At 46.0% G+C, this 19,266-nt stretch overlaps 2 protein-coding genes across 4 annotated transcripts in view; both read left to right on the top strand.

Moving 5' to 3' along the window:
- The first annotated feature begins 2,845 nt into the window (after window positions 1-2,845).
- klc2 (kinesin light chain 2) lies at window positions 2,846-12,647 on the top strand. 3 transcript variants are annotated; one of them, XM_035408676.1, is made up of 13 exons: window positions 2,846-3,267; window positions 5,710-5,937; window positions 6,181-6,484; window positions 7,090-7,306; window positions 7,998-8,361; window positions 8,822-8,921; window positions 9,366-9,415; window positions 9,563-9,630; window positions 10,136-10,244; window positions 10,780-10,932; window positions 11,371-11,495; window positions 11,873-11,930; window positions 12,089-12,647. In XM_035408676.1, exons 2-13 carry the CDS (start codon window positions 5,713-5,715, stop codon window positions 12,170-12,172), a joined length of 1,857 nt encoding a protein of 618 aa, XP_035264567.1. In that variant the 5' UTR covers window positions 2,846-3,267; window positions 5,710-5,712; the 3' UTR covers window positions 12,173-12,647. The 3 variants fall into 3 exon arrangements, with proteins under 3 accessions (XP_035264567.1, XP_035264565.1, XP_035264566.1); XM_035408674.1 differs by having other exon boundaries at window positions 5,705-5,937; XM_035408675.1 differs by lacking the exon at window positions 2,846-3,267 and adding an exon at window positions 4,080-4,220 and having other exon boundaries at window positions 5,705-5,937.
- A 2,720-nt stretch (window positions 12,648-15,367) lies between these two features.
- prkd4 (protein kinase D4) overlaps window positions 15,368-19,266 on the top strand; it is a 14,699-nt gene continuing 10,800 nt past the window's right edge. The window contains exons 1-2 of the mRNA XM_035411574.1: window positions 15,368-15,548; window positions 16,383-16,576. Of these exons, the coding sequence (XP_035267465.1) occupies window positions 15,494-15,548; window positions 16,383-16,576 (249 nt within the window). The 5' untranslated portion in view covers window positions 15,368-15,493. The remainder of the gene's footprint in view (window positions 15,549-16,382; window positions 16,577-19,266) is intronic.

Here is a 19,266-nt window from a genome sequence, read left to right as displayed (position 1 = left end):
CGTATATGTGAAACATTCGTACCACGTGACACGACTCGCCAGTGAAGCGTACGTGTTTATTTTGCGGTTGACATCACCAAACGTGAATTTGGAAAATCTGTTGTGGGTGAAGTTGTCTATTACATGCTGTTGTATTATGGAGTAGCTAGATCTGTGGGGTTAGGCTTTTTTACTTAGGCCATATCAAACCTAGAATCTTATCAGAAGGGGGGGGGGGGGGGTTTAAAAAAAACAAAATCTGTTTTAGTATGTAACATTACAGACCATGGTCAGGAGGGCCAATTCACCTGTGCAGTTTCACTAGCACCCATGTTATCAGGATTTGGGGCGTTTTCTTATTCTCTGTGCCTGCTATTAGTCCAGTGGGTTACATGAGTACCATGGGGATCTGTCTGTAATGCTTGGCATGTGGGTGTCCATCCACAGGTCAAAATTACTATTGTCAGTGTTCTGACAGCATAAAGTATTACAATAATAAACAGGTTAAGTTTTTTTTTTTTCTTCTTTTTTCCTTTTTTTTAAGGCGGGGGTGGGGGGTTGGATCTGAATAGTCGAAATTCCAGAACAGTAAGGCTGTCTTCAGTGGAAAGATTATACCACTTATACCTTCATTTGAAATTCTTTTGCACTCAACATTCATTGAGTTCTGGGTGCTGTGATCTGTTTAACCTTGGAGCCTATTTACAAAAAAGTGCAAAAAATACTGTATTGCACAGTGGCTGATGGCACAAGTAAGGCCAGGGGTAACCAGTTGCCATTTTGGAAAGGGTGAGTTCACAAATTAGACCAAACTTTCAGTCAGGTGATTCTGTTATACAAAGACCCACAATTCCAGAATTTTTTCCATTAATATCACGCTGTACAGGTCAAGGATGCATGATTTTTGGCCCCCTGTCCTAAACCCAAAATGGTTGAATAACATGGCAGTGAAATCGTTATGTTTGGCTCAGTGAACGTTGGTCCTTTGTGCAACACACAAAGGACTGAATGGCAACAGAATAAAAGATTAATTCAAATATGACTACGAGATGCTTTGATCATAACAATAGCGAAGTGCGTTTTTTTTGTGGGTTTTGTGAAGCTGGCATTTACAATTGGTGAGGTGGTGGAAGATTCAGCCCTGGACAGGAATTTAATCTAACCTAAGTCCCTCTTCTGTTAGCTATGGTAATGACTAATTTGCTTTATTTGAAAGTGTTGATTGACTCTACCCATGCCCTTGAGTCGCCCTTTTGCGGAAAAAACAAATTGCTCTGGTTGGTTTCATCTTAGCACTTTTTTTTTTTTGCCTTGCTTACATGGCCATGGGAGAAGTTGAGAAGCACTGCTTGATTGTTAGATGCCACAGATTGCAACAGCGACAAGTGCTGGGAAATAGCTTGAAGTTTTCAGTATTTTTGGTGGTGAGAAAAGGGTCAAAGGCTTTTCTTTTCTTCCGAGTTGTCAATGTAAAAAGCCGATTTACTCTCTCTCTCTCCCTCTTTATGAAATACTTTCAGCCATTTCATACCCACGTTTGCCCTTTTCTTTTTTCCTACCCATATCTTCTTTTAAAGAACAGCATAAATCTTTCTGTGGCAAACCTAGAGGTAGCCAGCGGACGGGAATAGTGTCGAGTCATTCACCCCTCACCTTGGAATTTGGAGAATGGCAATTGCAAATGTATGACTACTCTTGTCGCCTCCGCTGTGCGCTGTGCTTTTGTGGATCTTCTGTTACAGTTGATTAGAGTAGGGACAGAATGTCTAGGTTGGGTTCCACACGTCTTGGAAAATTATCTTTGCTTTCTGGCGGCCACGTCCCCCCCCCCCCCCCCCCCCACCCTCCCCTCCCCGGCAGTTTACTTTATGCCAATATACTTTATATCATAATCACAAATTTTAAAAAAAATGTGCTTTCAGAAAAGTATGTTGGTGTAAATCCGGATAAGAAAAAAAAAACATCTTCAATATTTGCTAAAGATCAAAGCTTGTGGATGTGAAACAGATATTTTTTTGCACATGCAGTCTTTCCTCTGCTTTTGTTGTCTTCAACCAGTAGACCATTTGCCTATAACGATAATGCTTGTACATATGAAACAAGTGCTTGTAAGATAAGTTTAGGAATATTCTTGTGTTTATTTTTCATTTTCATGTTTTGTCATGTTGCTTTTTCATAATTTAAGAAAGTTGTTAATCACAGCTATTTGTGGAAATGTTACTCATTGTCTTTTTTAAAAATAAAAAGCCCTGATTTTTATGTGCTTTTTGTCAGTGCATTCTTATGAGGAGTTAGTTTGTCACAAAAGATTATGATTTGCTGTTGTGCTGTTTTTTGACTTACTTATTGGGCTACATTTTTGTAATTTTATTTTCTGTGGAGACCAAACAACTTTATTCCTGGCTACTTATCTAGGTCGTTGACAGCATTGACAGTATCTAATATTCATATACTAGCTGAGTAATAGCTAAATAACATAGTTAATTAGCTTACTACTGTTAAAAGTAAATCATAATTGAGTTCACATACAGGCCTAATTGTGCTTTTTATTTACATTTTGTCCCAGTCTATAGGGTGATATGGGACATCTAATCTATTTACTAAGATAATGGATCATTCTTCTTTGATTCTAAAGACACTAAATGGCAAAATTAGAACTTATGATAAAATTGAAGTAACTAAAAGCAATAGTTATGAAAGACCATATCCTAAAATAACTGAAAACCATGTGCCGCAATTATTTGAGAAGGTTGTGAGGTTATTCAACACTGAATCTGCTCCTTATCGTACTGTGCCCCCTCTGCCCCCTATACAGGGGGCAGCAGGGCGGTGGTGGTGGTGATGTCACCGCCCTGGGCAACGGCTGTGGATTCTGGGAGAATTTCCATCACCAGCCATTTTCAGAGCTTCCTGCTGTCATCTGTAAACACAGGCAGACGGGACCGCTGCGAGACGCGCACATTCAGTGGGTCACGAAGCAACCAGCAAGGATGGATGGGACGAAGCTGGCGAACCCTCCTTTCCCATACTGAGATCAATTACTGATCAGGGCCGACCTGAAAGGAACTGACTCCGAGAGGGCTAGATCCTATTAGCTAGCCACGCTAGCATAATTGGCTACAATGCACGGTTTGGTATTCGCATGCGTAACGGTTCCAGCGAGTTAACTTAAAGAGATAAAAAATAAAGATTTGTTTTACTTCGGAGGCCAAACGAACAGGACTAAAAAAGATTGCGGAGAAGTGCTTTAACCGGAAACGAAGACATTTGATTCCGCAGCGGAGAAAGGTGATTTTTCTTGTCATCAAAATAATGTATCGGCTAGTTAGCCAGTAACTAAGCTAGCCTACACAGCTTCAGTCCTAGTTGTATACAAGGTCGATTCCTAACCTTTTAGTTGACAATTTAGAATTTTACATGTGGCATTAACGATAACCTTATATTGTTAAAAATCACCGATAGCTTCATATTTATTGCTGAGTAATTGGGTGTTAATGTTTAGCTAGTATAGCCTTTATCTCTACCCTCGCATCTCTGCATCCCTTCGTTATCTCTGCCTGGAGTTGGGAACAACGATAAACTGCGAGGTACCATCGCAGCTGGCTTGCTAACGGTGCTAGCTAGCTCTGTCATTATTTATAAATAAATCAGAACTTGCTGTGTTTGTATGAAAATGCTGTGACTAGGCACGATATGCCATTGCATGAAAAAACGTTTGAAAATATATTATGACGTGTAACCTAACGTTTCTGCTCTGATTAATAAGTCCTAATGGATGCCAGGCTTGCACTCTCGGTTTAGTTGTGTATATTTAGACTAGCTGGTTGTGTGAGTGCGATCATTTACCGTGCCGGAGGCGTTGCACGCAGGTAGCAGATAAGCTAAATTTAGCAAACCAGCTAGAATATGGCTACAGACAGTTGTTATAATATATTCAGTAAGTCAGCTAACGTTAGGTGACGGGTTTTTTTTGTCATTCGGATAGTATCCTTCATGAATTCATTCAAAAGATATTTCGACTAGACTGGGTCCTTAGTCTATAAAAAAAAAATCAATTTTGATCAATTCAAAATGTTGTCTGTTTGACAGCATGGAATGAACGGGGCACGTTCTCCAGCGACGTTAAATGCATTGCTAGTCTAGCGACTTACAAAAATCCTTGCCCCACCTTTTAGGCAGTATTGTCCTTCAAACGGACGGATGCAATATCCGCTGTCATTTTCTCCAATACATTTCGACAGGTAATGTAAAAATAACGTTGGCGTGCTTTTGTCGTTCGATTGTAGCTGGCTAGTTGTTAGTGTTGGACTAAGTAACACGACGAATTACAACGGTTAAAGTTAAAGATACCAGCTAGATAACACCTTCGGTCACCTTCACTTATAGTCTTTTGTTTTTACTGGTTCTGCGATGGCAGGATGTTCCTCGCGTTAATACTGAGCACATTTCAAGCCATTACCTGTAATCACCGTTACTAGCAGCGTTGACAGTCTATTTGGAATATAATTATAAAACATACGAATATTTATTGAGCGTGGTGCCCCTGCGTCCCGCAGTGACTCTTAAGGCAATGCTACCGATGGAAATTGCGGGATAGGTGGTGTTGGTGCATTGCAGTCAATACAGAGGGAGAAGGGAGGGGTGGTTGTGTGGGCAGGAGCCTCCTGGTGGCGCAAAAGCGAGAAGCCGAGGTGTTATTTTTTTGTAAGACAGAAACGACGGCGAGGATCTATTCTGCACGACTTTTGCCCATCGTGCTTGCTGACAAGCCACTCAGTGTAACGTGCAGATCAGTGAATATGCACGCGTAGAACACACGGAAGTGGGTGCTGTGTGTTTACTTTTGAGGTTAGCTTTTCCGCATCAGACAGAACGTTTGGCAGAACATTTAGCATCCCTGGGACAGATTTCGTTCACACACACACATATATATAAACTCTCCAATTCTCCTATGCGCGAATGAATTGGAATCACACTTCGGGATTACACGTGAAAGTGACATTGTTTAGTTTAGTTTTGTTAAACCTAACAAGTTTGTGTCGACCTTAGACCGCTCTGGTGCTAGCTGCAAAAGCGTGGCATTTGAAACGATAAACCCGTCCATTTTTAGAGACGTGATCGATATGTCTTAAACAGTCCCATTAACTCGTTGACGGCGGGTGTAAGTGTCGAATCATAACGGAGAACAGTTCCCGAAATGGCTCTGTGAGCAGTGTCAAATATGGCACGTCCTTGCTGAGGACAGACCTTTGTTGCATCTTTAAGTGCTCTTCGTAGACAGTGAGACAGGAAGTTCACGAATCTGACAGTCTGTGTTTCAAGACCAGGTTTAACATGTATCCAAATCTTTGCTGAGATCAAACGAGAATATCAATAGACTTCGTCTAGATATCAGGAAACAAAATTAAATCAGTGTCAATTGACATTGGTTGGTTGGGGCTAGCAGGTATCCCATACCTATACTGCACAGTACAGAGTGCTGTGGATTTATGAGGGTTTCTATAATAAACTTGGAAACCAACATGCTACAGCCCCATAAACAATTTGCCTGATGGCACAAAGAGATCATAAATCTAAAAATATGTGTAAATCTGTGTTAGCCTCCTTAACTGTGTCTGGATTTTGTGTCCCCCCTTACCCCCCCCCCCCCCCCTCGGCATGATGTGGATTTAAACTAAAATCTTAATGCTACCCTCTTCCCCCCCTTCATGCCGTGTGAACGCAGTGTAGACAATGTCCACCATGGTGTACCCACGGGAGGAGGCTTTGGAGAGGCTTAGCCAGGATGAAATCGTCCTCAACACGAAGGCCGTTATCCAGGGCCTGGAGTCTCTCCGTGGCGAGCATGCCCAGCTCCTCACCTCTCTGCTGGACTGCGGTCCACCCGCTGCCCAGGAGAAGTCCGGCCTACTGCGCAAGAGCCTGGAGGCGATCGAGCTGGGGCTGGGCGAGGCGCAGGTACTGCGGGGGTGCGAAAGTGAAAGGGTGGGGGGTCGGAGGGAGGGGGTGGGCTGATTTTTGTGGACCTCAGGCGATCCTGACGGAACGTAGGTTTGAAACCAGGGTTTGGGTTCATACATGGAGTGCTCGTTTTTAGATACAATATCAAGGATAATTAGGGTTGCATTTGAGTGCAAGTTTTTGGGTGCCATTGGCCCCTGACCATGTCCTCTGCCCGCCCCCCCCCCCCCCCAAACACAGGTGATCATCGCGCTGTCCAGCCACCTGAGCGCGGTGGAGTCGGAGAAGCAGAAGCTGCGGGCGCAGGTGCGGCGGCTGTGCCAGGAGAACCAGTGGCTGCGGGACGAGCTGGCCGCCACGCAGCACAAGCTGCAGAAGAGCGAGCAGAGCGTGGCGCAGCTGGAGGAGGAGAAGAAGCACCTGGAGTTCATGAACCAGATCAAGAAGTTCGACGACGACGTCTCGCCCTCGGACGAGAAGGCCAGCGAGACCTCCAAGGACAGCCTGGACGACCTGTTCCCCAACGACGACGACCAAGGGCCAGGTGGGTCCGCTGGGAGCCGCCTGCTCCTCGCCCAGCTGTCCGCTGGTAGCGCTTTGCGTGCCGAGCCTTCACCGTTGCAGTCTCCTGCAGCCACAGAAACAGGGTAATTTATGTGGGCCTCAAAAATGCTGTGTAAGCAAGTTTAGCATAGCGCGCTGCCATTTGCTATAAAGCGCTAACAGATACAGACTTGCCACATACCTGAAGTAACGGATAGCATAACTAAATTAATCTGTTCAAGAGTTCTAGTGAGGAAATCGCATCATTTAAAATTCTCTTTGATACATGCCAAGTCCTGACCTAACACAGTTTGTGCCCATCAGCAAGTATGCCGATTAAGCTGAAGTAAAGCCTAAAAAAATGACAGGTCTTCTGAGCCATGCAGGTGTGAAATTTTTTTTATGGATGTAACCCAGTTAACCCAAAAAAATTTTTTTTAAACTGTCCTGGTATGTAAAGAGCACTTTCTTTACCAAGGCTTCAAACCTTGGAAGAGAATACCTGGCTGTGCAGAAAATGATATTATGATCTATAGATTTCTGCTAAGCAGGTGTGCTTTTTTCCTTTGACCCTTAACCTCTTGACCCCATCCCTTTCCTGCACAGCCCAGCCCAGCGGAGAGGCCGCAGCCCAGCAGGGGGGGTACGAGATCCCGGCCCGCCTGCGCACCCTGCACAACCTGGTGATCCAGTACGCCTCCCAGGGCAGGTACGAGGTGGCCGTGCCCCTCTGCAAGCAGGCCCTGGAGGACCTGGAGAAGACCTCCGGCCACGACCACCCCGACGTGGCCACCATGCTCAACATCCTAGCCCTGGTGTACAGGTAGGCCCCATGCTCAACATCCTCGCCCTGGTGTACAGGTAGGCCCCATGCTCAACATCCTCGCCCTAGTGTACAGGTAGGCCCCATGATCAACATCCTAGCCCTGGTGTACAGGCAGGCCCCATGATCAACATCCTAGCCCTGGTGTACAGGTAGGCCCCATGATCCGCATTCTAGCCCTAGTGTACAGGTAGGCCCCATGATCAACATCCTAGCCCTGGTGTACAGGTAGGCCCCATGCTCAACATCCTCGCCCTGGTGTACAGGTAGGCCCATGATCAACATCCTCACCCTGGTGTACAAGTAGTCTCCATGATCAACATTCTAGCCCTGGCATACAGGTAGACCCCATGCTCAACATCCTCGCTTTAGTGTACAGGTAGGCTGTATGCTGCATCTTTTAAGAAGTATTGCCATAGTAACAGGTCAAACTATGGTTCAAATATGAATTACATGTCAGTAAGAGCCCACGCATGAAATTAGCTTAGGTTGCAATAAAAGCAGCAAAACTGAAAGAGGAATTTAGAAGATGCCAGCCTCTTACCGACCCACCACAGAATGGATCATTGGACAGTTCTGGGGTAGTTTTTGTCAAGCTTCAGTTATTTTAAAAATGAATCAATCACCACAATAGTGCTGCTTTAAATGGATGTTATATATTTAATCTTTTTTTTTTTTTTTTATGTTCCAGGGACCAGAACAAGTACAAGGAGGCGGCGCACCTGCTGAACGATGCCCTGGCCATCAGGGAGAAGACCCTGGGCAAGGACCACCCCGCGGTGGCCGCCACCCTCAACAACCTGGCCGTGCTCTACGGCAAGCGGGGCAAGTACAAGGAGGCGGAGCCCCTGTGCAAGCGTGCGCTGGAGATCCGCGAGAAGGTCCTGGGCAAGTACCACCCGGACGTGGCCAAGCAGCTCAACAACCTGGCGCTGCTGTGCCAGAACCAGGGCAAGTACGACGAGGTGGAGTACTACTACCAGCGCGCCCTGGAGATCTACGAGTCCAAGCTGGGCGCCGACGACCCCAACGTGGCCAAGACCAAGAACAACCTGGTGAGGGCAACCACCGCACCTCCTACCCATTACATTACATTACGGGCATTTAGCAGACGCTCTTATCCAGAGCGACTTACACAACTTTTTACATAACACTTTACATTGTATCCATTTATACAGCTGGATATATACTGAAGCAATTTCGGTTAAGTACCTTGCTCAAGGGTACAACAGCAGTGTCCTTACCCGGGAATCGAACCTGCGACCTTTCGGTTACAAGTCCAGTTCCTTACCCACTGTGCTACACTCCTACCCCCTCGCCAAACTAACTTAATTTCTCCCCCCCTCCGTTATGGGTGGACCTACTACCCCGCCAAGTTGTGCCGTGGCGGGGCGGCATCCTGCCCCATGCCTATACAGCACCGCGAGTTTGGTTCTGTCAGTCATGCTGAAGCTTCTGTGTGCAGTATACTGAACGCTCTCCGGTGTCCTGCCTCTCTCTCTCTCTCTGTCCCAGGCCACGTGCTATCTGAAGCAGGGGAAGTTCAAAGACGCCGAGTCGCTGTACAAGGAGATCCTGACCCGGGCTCACGAGAAGGAGTTCGGCTCGGTCAACAGTAAGTCGGGCGGGCGGGTTGCCGTGCCGTCACGGTTTTGCGTGCCGCAGATGCCACTCCGATTCGCCAGCGGGGATCAGAGAGCAGCAGGTGCTGCTGAGGGATTGGCTGGTTAACTGCCGAATGAGCTAGTCCTATTGGCTTGCCAGGCATCCACAGGCTACCAGCTGTTGTCAGTGAGAGATATGCTTCCCCTCCGGCTGGCATTAGCTCTTCTGTGGGACTGCTGTGAGGAAAAAAATGTCCCTGCTTTGCCTGCAGTGGACGCTAGAGCAGTGAAACTCTATTGGCCGGTCCCTGTTTGAGGAGATGTGTATCATTTTTGCGCATGTGAATCTTTAAGTTTATCATCCATGGATCACGGTGTCCTTAATGTGATCTGGCTGGGTGAAGCTGCACCTCTTAAAAGCTTTCTGAAGTAATGATGACATTGCTCTTTTTCAGATGACAACAAACCCATCTGGATGCATGCGGAGGAGAGAGAAGAAAGCAAGGTGAATTATTATTATTATTTTTAAACGGTCTGGTGTGTGTCTACAAGGGAAGGAGACGGGACGTGAGAAGGTGTTCTGCTCTGTCAGGTCCTCCATATTTTCATTCCTCTCCACTCCTTCTTTCTCTTTCTGGTTCTCTTCTCTTAGGGCAAACGCAAGGACTCAGGCCCCTATGGGGAGTACGGCAGCTGGTACAAGGCCTGCAAAGTGGACAGGTGAGCTCGGAGCCAGAATCTACCGGAATGTTTATCGATCTCCCTCTCTCTCATTCTCTCTATCTGTCCCTGTTTCTCTTCCTCTCTTTTCTCTCCCTCCCTCCCTCCCTCCCTTCCTCACTTGACCATGACTCAATGTCATTCGTAATGATTACGGTTGAACTTTGGAAAAGAACTCCTCGCACTTTCCATAGTGACTCAGCAAGACTCCTCCATTTTCTTTTTGCAGCTCTCTCACCCCCACACACGAGCACAGTTATCACCATCTCTGTCTTTCTGTGTATATCAGTGACTTTTTTGCAAACCGCACACACAATATTTCAGAATCAGTCTGTATTGTATTGGTAGTCTCTTAAATTTTCTGATTAATTTCTTGCTGTAACCATCACCTCATATGAAACGAGTTGTGCACTATTGTTTTTCTTTTTGATTCTATGTCTATGTCCATTAGTGTGTCGACTATAATTTATTCATGATAATGGTTAGTATTTTTTTATTCTGTCAGCCCTACAGTCAATACCACCCTGAAAAGCTTGGGGGCACTGTATCGCCGGCAAGGAAAACTTGAGGCTGCTGAAACACTGGAAGAATGTGCCACCAAAACACGCAAACAGGTACTACACCCTGACTCAACCCGCAACACGTACTACACCCTGACTCAACCCACAACACATACTACACCCTGACTCAACCCGCAACACGTCCTACACCCTAACTCAATTCACAACACGTACTACACCCTGACTCAACCCACAGCACATACTACACCCTAACTCAACCCACAACACCTACAACTTCCTCAGTCACGTTGGTGAGATCCAACAAGGTGTCAGTCTTCCTGCACACCACCCCGGACTCCTGAAAAGCCTATTGGCTTGGTCCACGTGCCTTTAGCTCAGTGGGCTAAGGAGATATAACGGCTGCTTTTTGAGTCTCAGCGAAACGTGATGTCACTCATGACAGCTTACACACTGCTGGAGACCTGACTGCCCCATCAGCAGCTCTCTTACTTCATCTTCTCTCCTCCCATCTCTCTTCCCCTCTCTCTCTCCCTCCATACTTCTCCCTCCCTTTATCTTCCTCTCTCTCTCTCCCTCCATACTTCTCCCTCCCTTTATCTTCCTCTCTCTCTCTCTCTCTCTCTTTCAGGGCATTGATGCCATTAACCAGAGTAAGGTGGTGGAGCTGCTGAAGGACGGGGCGGCGGGAGTGGGCGAGCGACGGCAGAGCCGGGAGGCGCTGAACGGGCCGGGGGGGACGCGGGGGGAGTGCGAGGGCGAAGACGGGGCCGAGTGGAACGGGGTAAGACGTTTTGGAAACTCCCGACACAATTGTCTAGAATGTCCTAGAAGGCTTTCCTGTATTGTGTGCTCTTTGCTCCACCCCTCTCTGCACCCCCTCCCCCATGCTTACCTTTGTCTTTTTTCTCTATCTCTATTTTTCTCTCTCTCACTTTCTCCACCCCTTGCTCTCCCTCCCTCTCTTTCTCTCTCTTTCTCCCCCCTCTCGCTTTCCCTCTCTCTCTCTCTCTCTCTCTCTCTGTCCCTCCCTCCCTCCCTCTCTCTCTCTCTCTCTCTCTCTCTCCCTTCCTCCCTCCCTCTCTCTCTCCCTCTCTCCCTCCCTCGCTCTCCCTCCCCCTCTCTATCTCTCTCTCCCTCCCTCCCTCCCTCTCTCTCTCCCTCCCCCTCTCTCTCTCTCTCTCTCTCTCCCTCCCTCCCTCCCTCCCTCGCTCACTCGCAGGACGGTAATGGCGCCCTTCGCCGGAGCGGCTCCTTCGGGAAGATCCGCGACGCGCTCCGCCGGAGCAGCGAGATGCTGGTGAAGAAGCTGCAGGGCAGCGGGCCCCAGGAGCCGCGCAACCCAGGGTGAGTCAGGCGGGGGGGGCGGGGCGGGGGGGGGAGCCCGGGTTCCTGCCCACTGCCCCTTCTTTCCTCTGCCTGGACCCTAGAATACGAGGAGACTGCGCCCCCATGTCGCCTGAGCTCCTGCTTCCTAGTCATCATCATTTAGTTCAGTGTAGAGTAAATTACGAGTAGACATGCACACGTGAACGTGGCCACAGGGTTAGAAAGAGCGAAACTGAAGTTGTGATTCCTCTGTCACTTGCTTTGTGACTCCTCTGGTTGTCCTCTGTGACTCCCTCTGACTTTTCTGTGACTCACTCTCTGTTCTTCCTCTGTTACTCCTCTGCCGACGGGTGTCTGATTGTCTGTCTGTCTGTCTCTGTCTGTCATTCCCTCAGGATGAAGAGGGCCAGTTCCCTCAACTTCCTGAACAAGAGTGCAGAAGACCCTGCACAGGTACGAGCACAAACCCTCCTCAACCCTCCGTCTGCAGAAGTTCTGTAGGAACTCATTGGACATTGTGTAACATCTCACATGCTCTATTTGATTTTAATTCATTTCAGTACCTTACTGGCCTCTGATTTGTCTGCTGACCTTTATTTTACATTTTCCAGGAGGCCAATGCAGGCCTATCAGAATGCAGAGGACTGAGTGCCAGCAATGTGGACCTGTCAAGACGCAGCTCTCTGATTGGCTGAAGTCTAGAATTTGGGTGGGGCAGAAGAAGGAATGCTTCATGATAAGGGTATATCCTGCCCAATATAAACAAAAATATGCTGAAAAGAATTCTCTTTTATAGAAAAATTCATAAAAACGAAAGAGAAAAAAAAACACATGGCTTTGGCTTGAGACAGCTTTTGTGATCAACACTGGAACACTGTTAAACTACACTGGAAATGATCAAACAAGTATAAAAAAGAAAAAAAAAGTAGAAAGTAATCCAGCATGCTGCTTCCTAGGCTTGGGGTCGAATGTCTGCAAGGGAGACACCTACTGGTGGATTTGAGTAATAACATCATTGAAAAATCGCTGGTTATGTTACAAAGGACCCTGTTTTCTGCAGACACTCCATCTCAAATGTTAGAATCAGATTTCAATCTTAAAGTAAAAAAAAAAGGTTGCATATATATATATATATATTTCAGTAGTGGCATGTATTACTGCAGACGCTTCCCACCTGTTCGATAGAAAACACCATCACCATGACGAAACTGTTTTGGAAAATTTAAACTGAGAATTGAACAAGTTGAATAAGAGTTGCCTTTTGCAACTGTTCAGTCAAAGAAGATGAGATTGAGAACACAATTGTTTTTTTTGGATCACCTTTAAAAGAAGTATTTAAACAAGTATGAAATGAGAGAAAAAAAAAACAGCACTGCATACAATTGAACCTCACTTTTTGCCTTCTGTGTGTATATATAGGTATAATTTATTGACTTTTCTTCTCTGTATATAGCACACCAAGATTTTGTTGATGCTGTAGGCTTTAGGCAGGTTGTTGAATAGTTTTGGAAAGGACCTATGAAGAGGGAACTTCTTTTGAAAAGTTATGAAGGGGCACTTGGACCTCAGTTCACATTATCTCCATGTGGAAATGTAGAAATGGTAAAACCAACTCATCCGGTAAGTGGCATATCCATAAAAGACGATTTAGGTTGAGAGTAGTTTGTGATCTGCTCTCGCCGAGAGTCAGGCGTGAGAAAAATACGTTGATTTGGATGGTAGCTGAATTATTAGTCTTTGCCTTTTGTGTCGTACATTTGTATTGCCGAACCTCATAGCAGTAACATGGACACCTCTGTCGTATTTCTGTAGAATTCGCAAGGTGTTACAATCGACTGCGATTGGCTCACACGAGTCAGGTGGGCTGCAGTTGGGGCCAATCAGGAATTGGAATTTCCTGAGTGTTCACGAATAGAGCGATGGACAGCCACCTTCCACTGCACTGAAAGGTGACCAATACAAGGGTGCCGTCCTCTGGTTTACCAGCACCTTTAAATGAGGGGATCACTGCCCTTTCGGCACCTACCTTTGCTCTGTTGCCGAAAATACGGTCATTGTTTTGTCCCGTTTGGTTGTGCAGTGAGTTGTTTGTCGACTCGCTGCCTTGATATCCGATATCCAGCTTGATGTGCACTTGAAAAGAAACTGGTACTCACCGACCGCAGTCCTTGTCCCCGCTCACATCGGTGCCTTGTGAACTCGATTGACTCAAGACCTGAAAACACTGTTTTTAGCCCCACGCAAACTGCCCCTGCTGAGAAGGTTTATCCATTTTCAGTGGAATTAACGAGGGCCACATTTATCGGAAAGGTTCAGATTGACTTTACAAATCGCTTTGGCAAAATTAACTCAATTCCCCCTCTATTTGAAATGTATATGAAAGGTGTTTTTCAGTTTTCCAGGTCAAATTAAATTGTGTTGGTCTTGTGGGTTATCACCTTACGCCCAGTCAACTGCAAACACTTCCTGTTACACTAATATTTTCAGTGTAGTCCATGTGTGTATTTATTCAACCTTACGTTAAGGCGAACACATCAGTGAACTTTGTGTTATTCATTATTTGAATGAAGATTTTGTTTTTGTTTTTTTTTACTTTGATGGTACTTATTAGGTTATTAATGTTGGATATCATTTTGCCGTGTGTGTATAAAGGTCCATCTTTTTTCTCAGAATTGGCTGGTATAGAGAGGACCAGCTGTAGACAGAATGTGTTTTTGGTAGAATGAGGGTACAAATAACTATATGCTGTACGTTGTGGCTACCAGTTAAAATTGCTGGGGGGAAGGGTTGTGATTTTCTATTTAAAAAAAAATAATTATTTGAGTGGTTTTCTAAAAGGTTGAAAAAGGAGGTAGAGAAAAGGGGGAATTGGAAAGAATTAATGAAAGAGGGAGATAGAGGGAGGGAGGGAGGTCATTACTCGAACCCATTGAGCAAAGAATTAAAGTGAAAGAAGATCGGCAAGAGGGAAGAGTATGTGAGAAGAAGAATTGAAGTACAGAGAGAGAGAGAGAGAGGAATGTGGACATGGGAGGTGGATGGCATTAATTTTCTTTAACCTGTGGAAAGAAAAATCTGCTGTAGCAAGAGGTACTTGTATAAACTGGCACTCTTTATGATGTGAATCTCTTCGTCACTTACACGTACAGTCACACACCTCGTGCATCGATTCAGCAGTGCTATCATCATGGAGATGGTATCATTGCCACCAGGGGGCGCCAACGTGTGCTCCACGTGTGCTACTTATGCTGTGTTCTTTTGAATGATTGTGACATCACAAAGGCAGTCGCCCACCCCTGCCGGATGCCGGTGACACTGAGCATGCTCGTCATCTGGGCACTGGTTTGTCCCACTGGTCAGAATGTACTGGTTGCAGAGGCTTGTGGGAAATGTGTTTCAGTGACGGGTCCCATTGTGAGGGTGCCAACCTCGTGTATATTTTAATAAAGGCTCAATGAACAAAATAAAAAAAATCTCACTTTTCAAACTGAAATGCCGTGGTTGTCTCTGCTTTCACTCAGCAACAAAGTTTCCACTGGAGCGGAACTGACTTACTTTCTTAATATTAACTAGAGGTATGTATGATTTCAGATGTATATATTTTTGTTGTTGTTGTTTTAGATTTTTCATAGAACCAGAGTTCCCTTGGAAGAAAACATTTCTATCCGAAATGAACTCACCACTGCATAAATAATGCCGATGTATAGATGCATAGATCTTCTCATTAATAATAAAAACTTATATCTGTGCTGTGACCACTGAAAAAAATCACTGTAAGGAGTTTGGTTAAATGAAAAGGGGTGGGGGGGGGGGGCTGGGCAGCAGGTGACACTGGGGGGGGGGGGGAGGGAGGGGCGGGGGCGTGTTTACCTCTCACACAGGCGGTGGGCGAACGAAGACAAAGGGCCTCTTCCTGTCTCTGTTTCCGAAGCGGCCCTGCCGATTGGTGCAGGTGGCGAGGGGGTCTGTTCGCTGGGCTGCGTGTTTAGACAAGTGGGTCGACGGCGCTGTGGGAAATGGACCACGAGCCTCGCAGGAGCAAACTGGAGCACAGAGACTCCGGTATTTCGAGTAAGTGTTCTTTCTTTTTTTTTCTACTTTTCTAACACTTTTTTTCAATGGCAGTGAGATGTTTGTCAGTTGATGTTGTTTAACAACATCTATTTTTATCCCTTGCAAGCGCTGTGAGCAAGATGTTCTCTAGTGCAAGGCTACAGACACGCGTTACCTGTCTAACAGTGGCTTCTTGCTTCTTTTGGCACGTATGAAACCGGCAGACCTGCAGTTCGCCGTTATGTGTCCGTGATTCTCGTTTAAAATGTCAAGTTGCCTCTAGCGTGGCCCGATGGAGGGGGTCGCCGTGCCCCTGTTGTGAAATAAGAGAAACTTGAGGCGCAATCTGTCTACACCGAGGAAGATTAGATTAAAGTTTTTTGTGGTTTGACTACAAGGAAATATACTTGAAAGATATGCCACTGTATGTAAGTAATGATATAAGTTATATGAATCGTAAGTTAGTGACGTCCCTCTCAGTCGTCTGGCTGTCCATATTGCAGAGAGAAACGTTTTCCATATTCTTAGGTGTATGGGTTGTCCATATAAAAATACATACAGAGCAGTCAAGTATTTGAAAAGTGACAAAATTTGTAGTGCATACACTATTAAGTATTTTTGTATATATATTTACATTGACTGGGGTTCAGTTAGTTCAATATATGCTTGTGGAAAATCCTGCATACTGCATTGAATTTGCTGGGCCACGTTTTCAGTAATCTTAAAACCAGTGGCTGAAGGCTTAAAATAACCTTGAATGAAATTAACTGATTTTGGAGAGTGCACAGTTCCTTGCCGTGTCCCTCAGTGGACGCACTCCTCATTATGGCTGGTTCTCTGTCGCTTGTCCAGGTTTTCTCTCTCGGATGTCGGTGGCCTCCTCGCCCCCCGGGTCGGCTGGCCCACGCCCCCCTTCCGCACAACACCAGGGCCCCACCTTGATCCAGCTGCAGGTCGGCCTGTTCAGGGAGGTGGTGTGCGTGTCCAGCGGTCAGCTCGACTTCCACAGCGTCAAGAAACTGGCCTCCAATATCATAGAGAGAAAGGTATTCCAGCTCGCTCCCTTCCACGGGAATGTTACCGCTGTGTCTGGTCATTCATGTGTGTGGTCTACTTTTGTACCCTTGGTCCCCCACAAGTGTGGCATGCAGTCTGTCTGGGTTTGGGAGGTTATGTGAGGACATTGCCTTGGCTGGAGTGTCGAGGGTTTAGAAGGTTTTAGAAGTGTATCAGACCTACGTCCTGTGTCAAGCATCATATTTAAAATGTCACAATTACTTACGCCTTTTCGTAAACATGTTATAAATGGTATTATTAACAAACACAAGCAAGGTATTTGTATTTTAAAGCAAGTGTTTGAATTCATGGGTGTGCAGTGCGTATCGGATGTAGGTGTAACGCACGTGAAATGTGATGAAAATCTGTGATAAAAATCTGTTGAACGAAAACATTTTATTTTCTTTATTTTAAAAAAAGGGTGTTTCTTCCAACGAAAAACACTGCCAATCCCATTGTTGGGCAGATGGTAGAGTGGTCAACAGATCCTTTCCACAGCATGCAGATGGTACAGACGTCTTTTGGCGGCAGTGTAGCACAGTGGGTAAGGGACTGGGCTTGTAACCGAAAGGTCATAGGTTCGATTCCTGGGTAGGGCACTGCAGTTGTACCCGTGAGCAAGGTACTGCATTGCATTACATTACATTACATTACATTACAGGCATTTAGCAGACGCTCTTATCCAGAGCGACTTACACAACTTTTTACATAGCATTTTACATTGTATCCATTTATACAGCTGGAAATATACTGAAGCAATTTCGGTTTAGTACCTTGCTCAAGGGTACAACGGCAGTGCCCTACACGGGAATCGAACCTGCGACCTTTCGGTTACAAGCCCAGTTCCTCACCCACTGTGCTACACTCCGTCCACCCATTGCTTCAGTATATATCCAGCTGTATAAATGGATACAATGTAAAAAAAAAAATACTATGCAAAAGCTGTGTAAGTCATTCTGGATAATGCGTTGGGGAAAAAGAATAACCTACACAAAACTGTTGAACTCTACTGGTCCATGGTGGGGGACTGTGTGTGGGGGGGGGGGGGAAAGGTTCTCTTATTACATGAGCGCGCGTAACAATCATAATGAGGTCACAGAGCGGCTTATCGGCCGTCCGCGTCCACTCCAGGGCTGAAGGCCTGCGGTTCTTCGTCAAGCGCGGTCCCCGTTCACCGATGCAGATGGGGGTTTTCGCCGGGCGCAACCGAAGCGAACGCGTTGCTCAGGTGCGTCTACGCAACAACGTAATATTCCGCAGTGGTGATCTCATCTGGGGTTCATCTATATCTTGGCTTGCGGTTTCTGCACAGCCTGGAGTTCACTTGAATACCCAGGCGGTAGAGCTTAGCGACATGGCCACGGCGTGCTGTTCCCAGGGCTGACAGCTCTCTGTGCAAAGAAAGTCGCCTTGCTCCTCTGTGAAGTGTCTTTGTTACATTACATTACATTATTTATTTGGCAGACGCTATTATCCAAAGCGACGTACAAAAAGTGCACCTTTGTGAAGGTTCTCTGTAAAAAAAAAAATAAATAAAATAAAATAATTTTTCAACAACGCTATACAAATAAAGTTGAATTGAAATTGAAATTGAGATATCAGGGAGAAAAGAAAGCCAGTGGCACCGCTTGTCTTGTGGACCAAATTTGAGTGTCCCTGCCTCGTGTGTTCTGTAAAGTGACATGATTAATTAATGATGCCGTAAATAAGATATCGGCCACAAACACTAAGGTCCAGAGGCTAACGCCTTAGCCACCATTAGCTCTAAGGCCTTACCTGGTGGAGAAATTATTCGACAGTTCACACCAGGGCAGGATTGCCATGGTGCCTCCTGTGTGTAAATATAGCCGCACATCGCAGTTGTAACAGAAAGGGCCGGGCGTTTCCGTGTAGGTTAAACGGTGCGAAAATGCAGAGGGGCCAGCCGGCCTCTTGCAAAGCGGAAAAAGTCTGATGAAGATGAGCGCAGGCAGGACGCGAGCTGCAGTGCGGGTTCGAGCGCGGGGGGGGGCGGGGGGGGATGGGGGGTTGGGTCTGCGGTCGGAAAGTTAGCATCAGACGCGCAAAAACCACAACAAACACCCCACCCCACCCCCCCAACGAATGCAGAGCAACGCTCAGAGCGGTTGCGAAACACAGACAAAGTCACGCAGCAGCACTTATCTGATGTAAGAAGGGCCGATTTTGACATTTGAGAAGCTCCATGACACAGGTGGACGTGCAGACAGGAAGCGCGCAGAGAAACTCGACTACGAACGTTTACATGGGGGGAACGGGTGCCATTTATCGTACAAAATAAAGTGAAAATTAAAAGTAGGTGTAGGTGGACATTGGGTAAAGGTGAATTCTGCTGTGACACCGGTTATTGGATGATTAGATGTCACTGGCTGGCCACTACTGGGTCATCCACAGTAATATGGATTATAGGCCGTAAATATTGTTAGAATTATTATATTAGAAAATTAAATAATAATACCTATGATTCACATCAAAAATGAATGACCGCAGAAAACAAATAGGCTTTCTGTCCTCGTTGCAGAATTGCTGTGCAGTTGCCACACCTTCCCCATGCAATTTAGGTTTAGCAGAAGGTCCTGTGATATTTCCTGTATGAACTCTGTCTGTGGCTGACTCTCTCTCTCTGCCTGGTTCTTGTCTAATTATCTCAGTATTATCTCAC

This window comes from Anguilla anguilla, chromosome 3 (genome assembly GCF_013347855.1).
Source record: "Anguilla anguilla isolate fAngAng1 chromosome 3, fAngAng1.pri, whole genome shotgun sequence".
NCBI classification, from domain to species: domain Eukaryota; kingdom Metazoa; phylum Chordata; class Actinopteri; order Anguilliformes; family Anguillidae; genus Anguilla; species Anguilla anguilla.
This window is presented reverse-complemented; position numbering and strand designations above follow the sequence as displayed.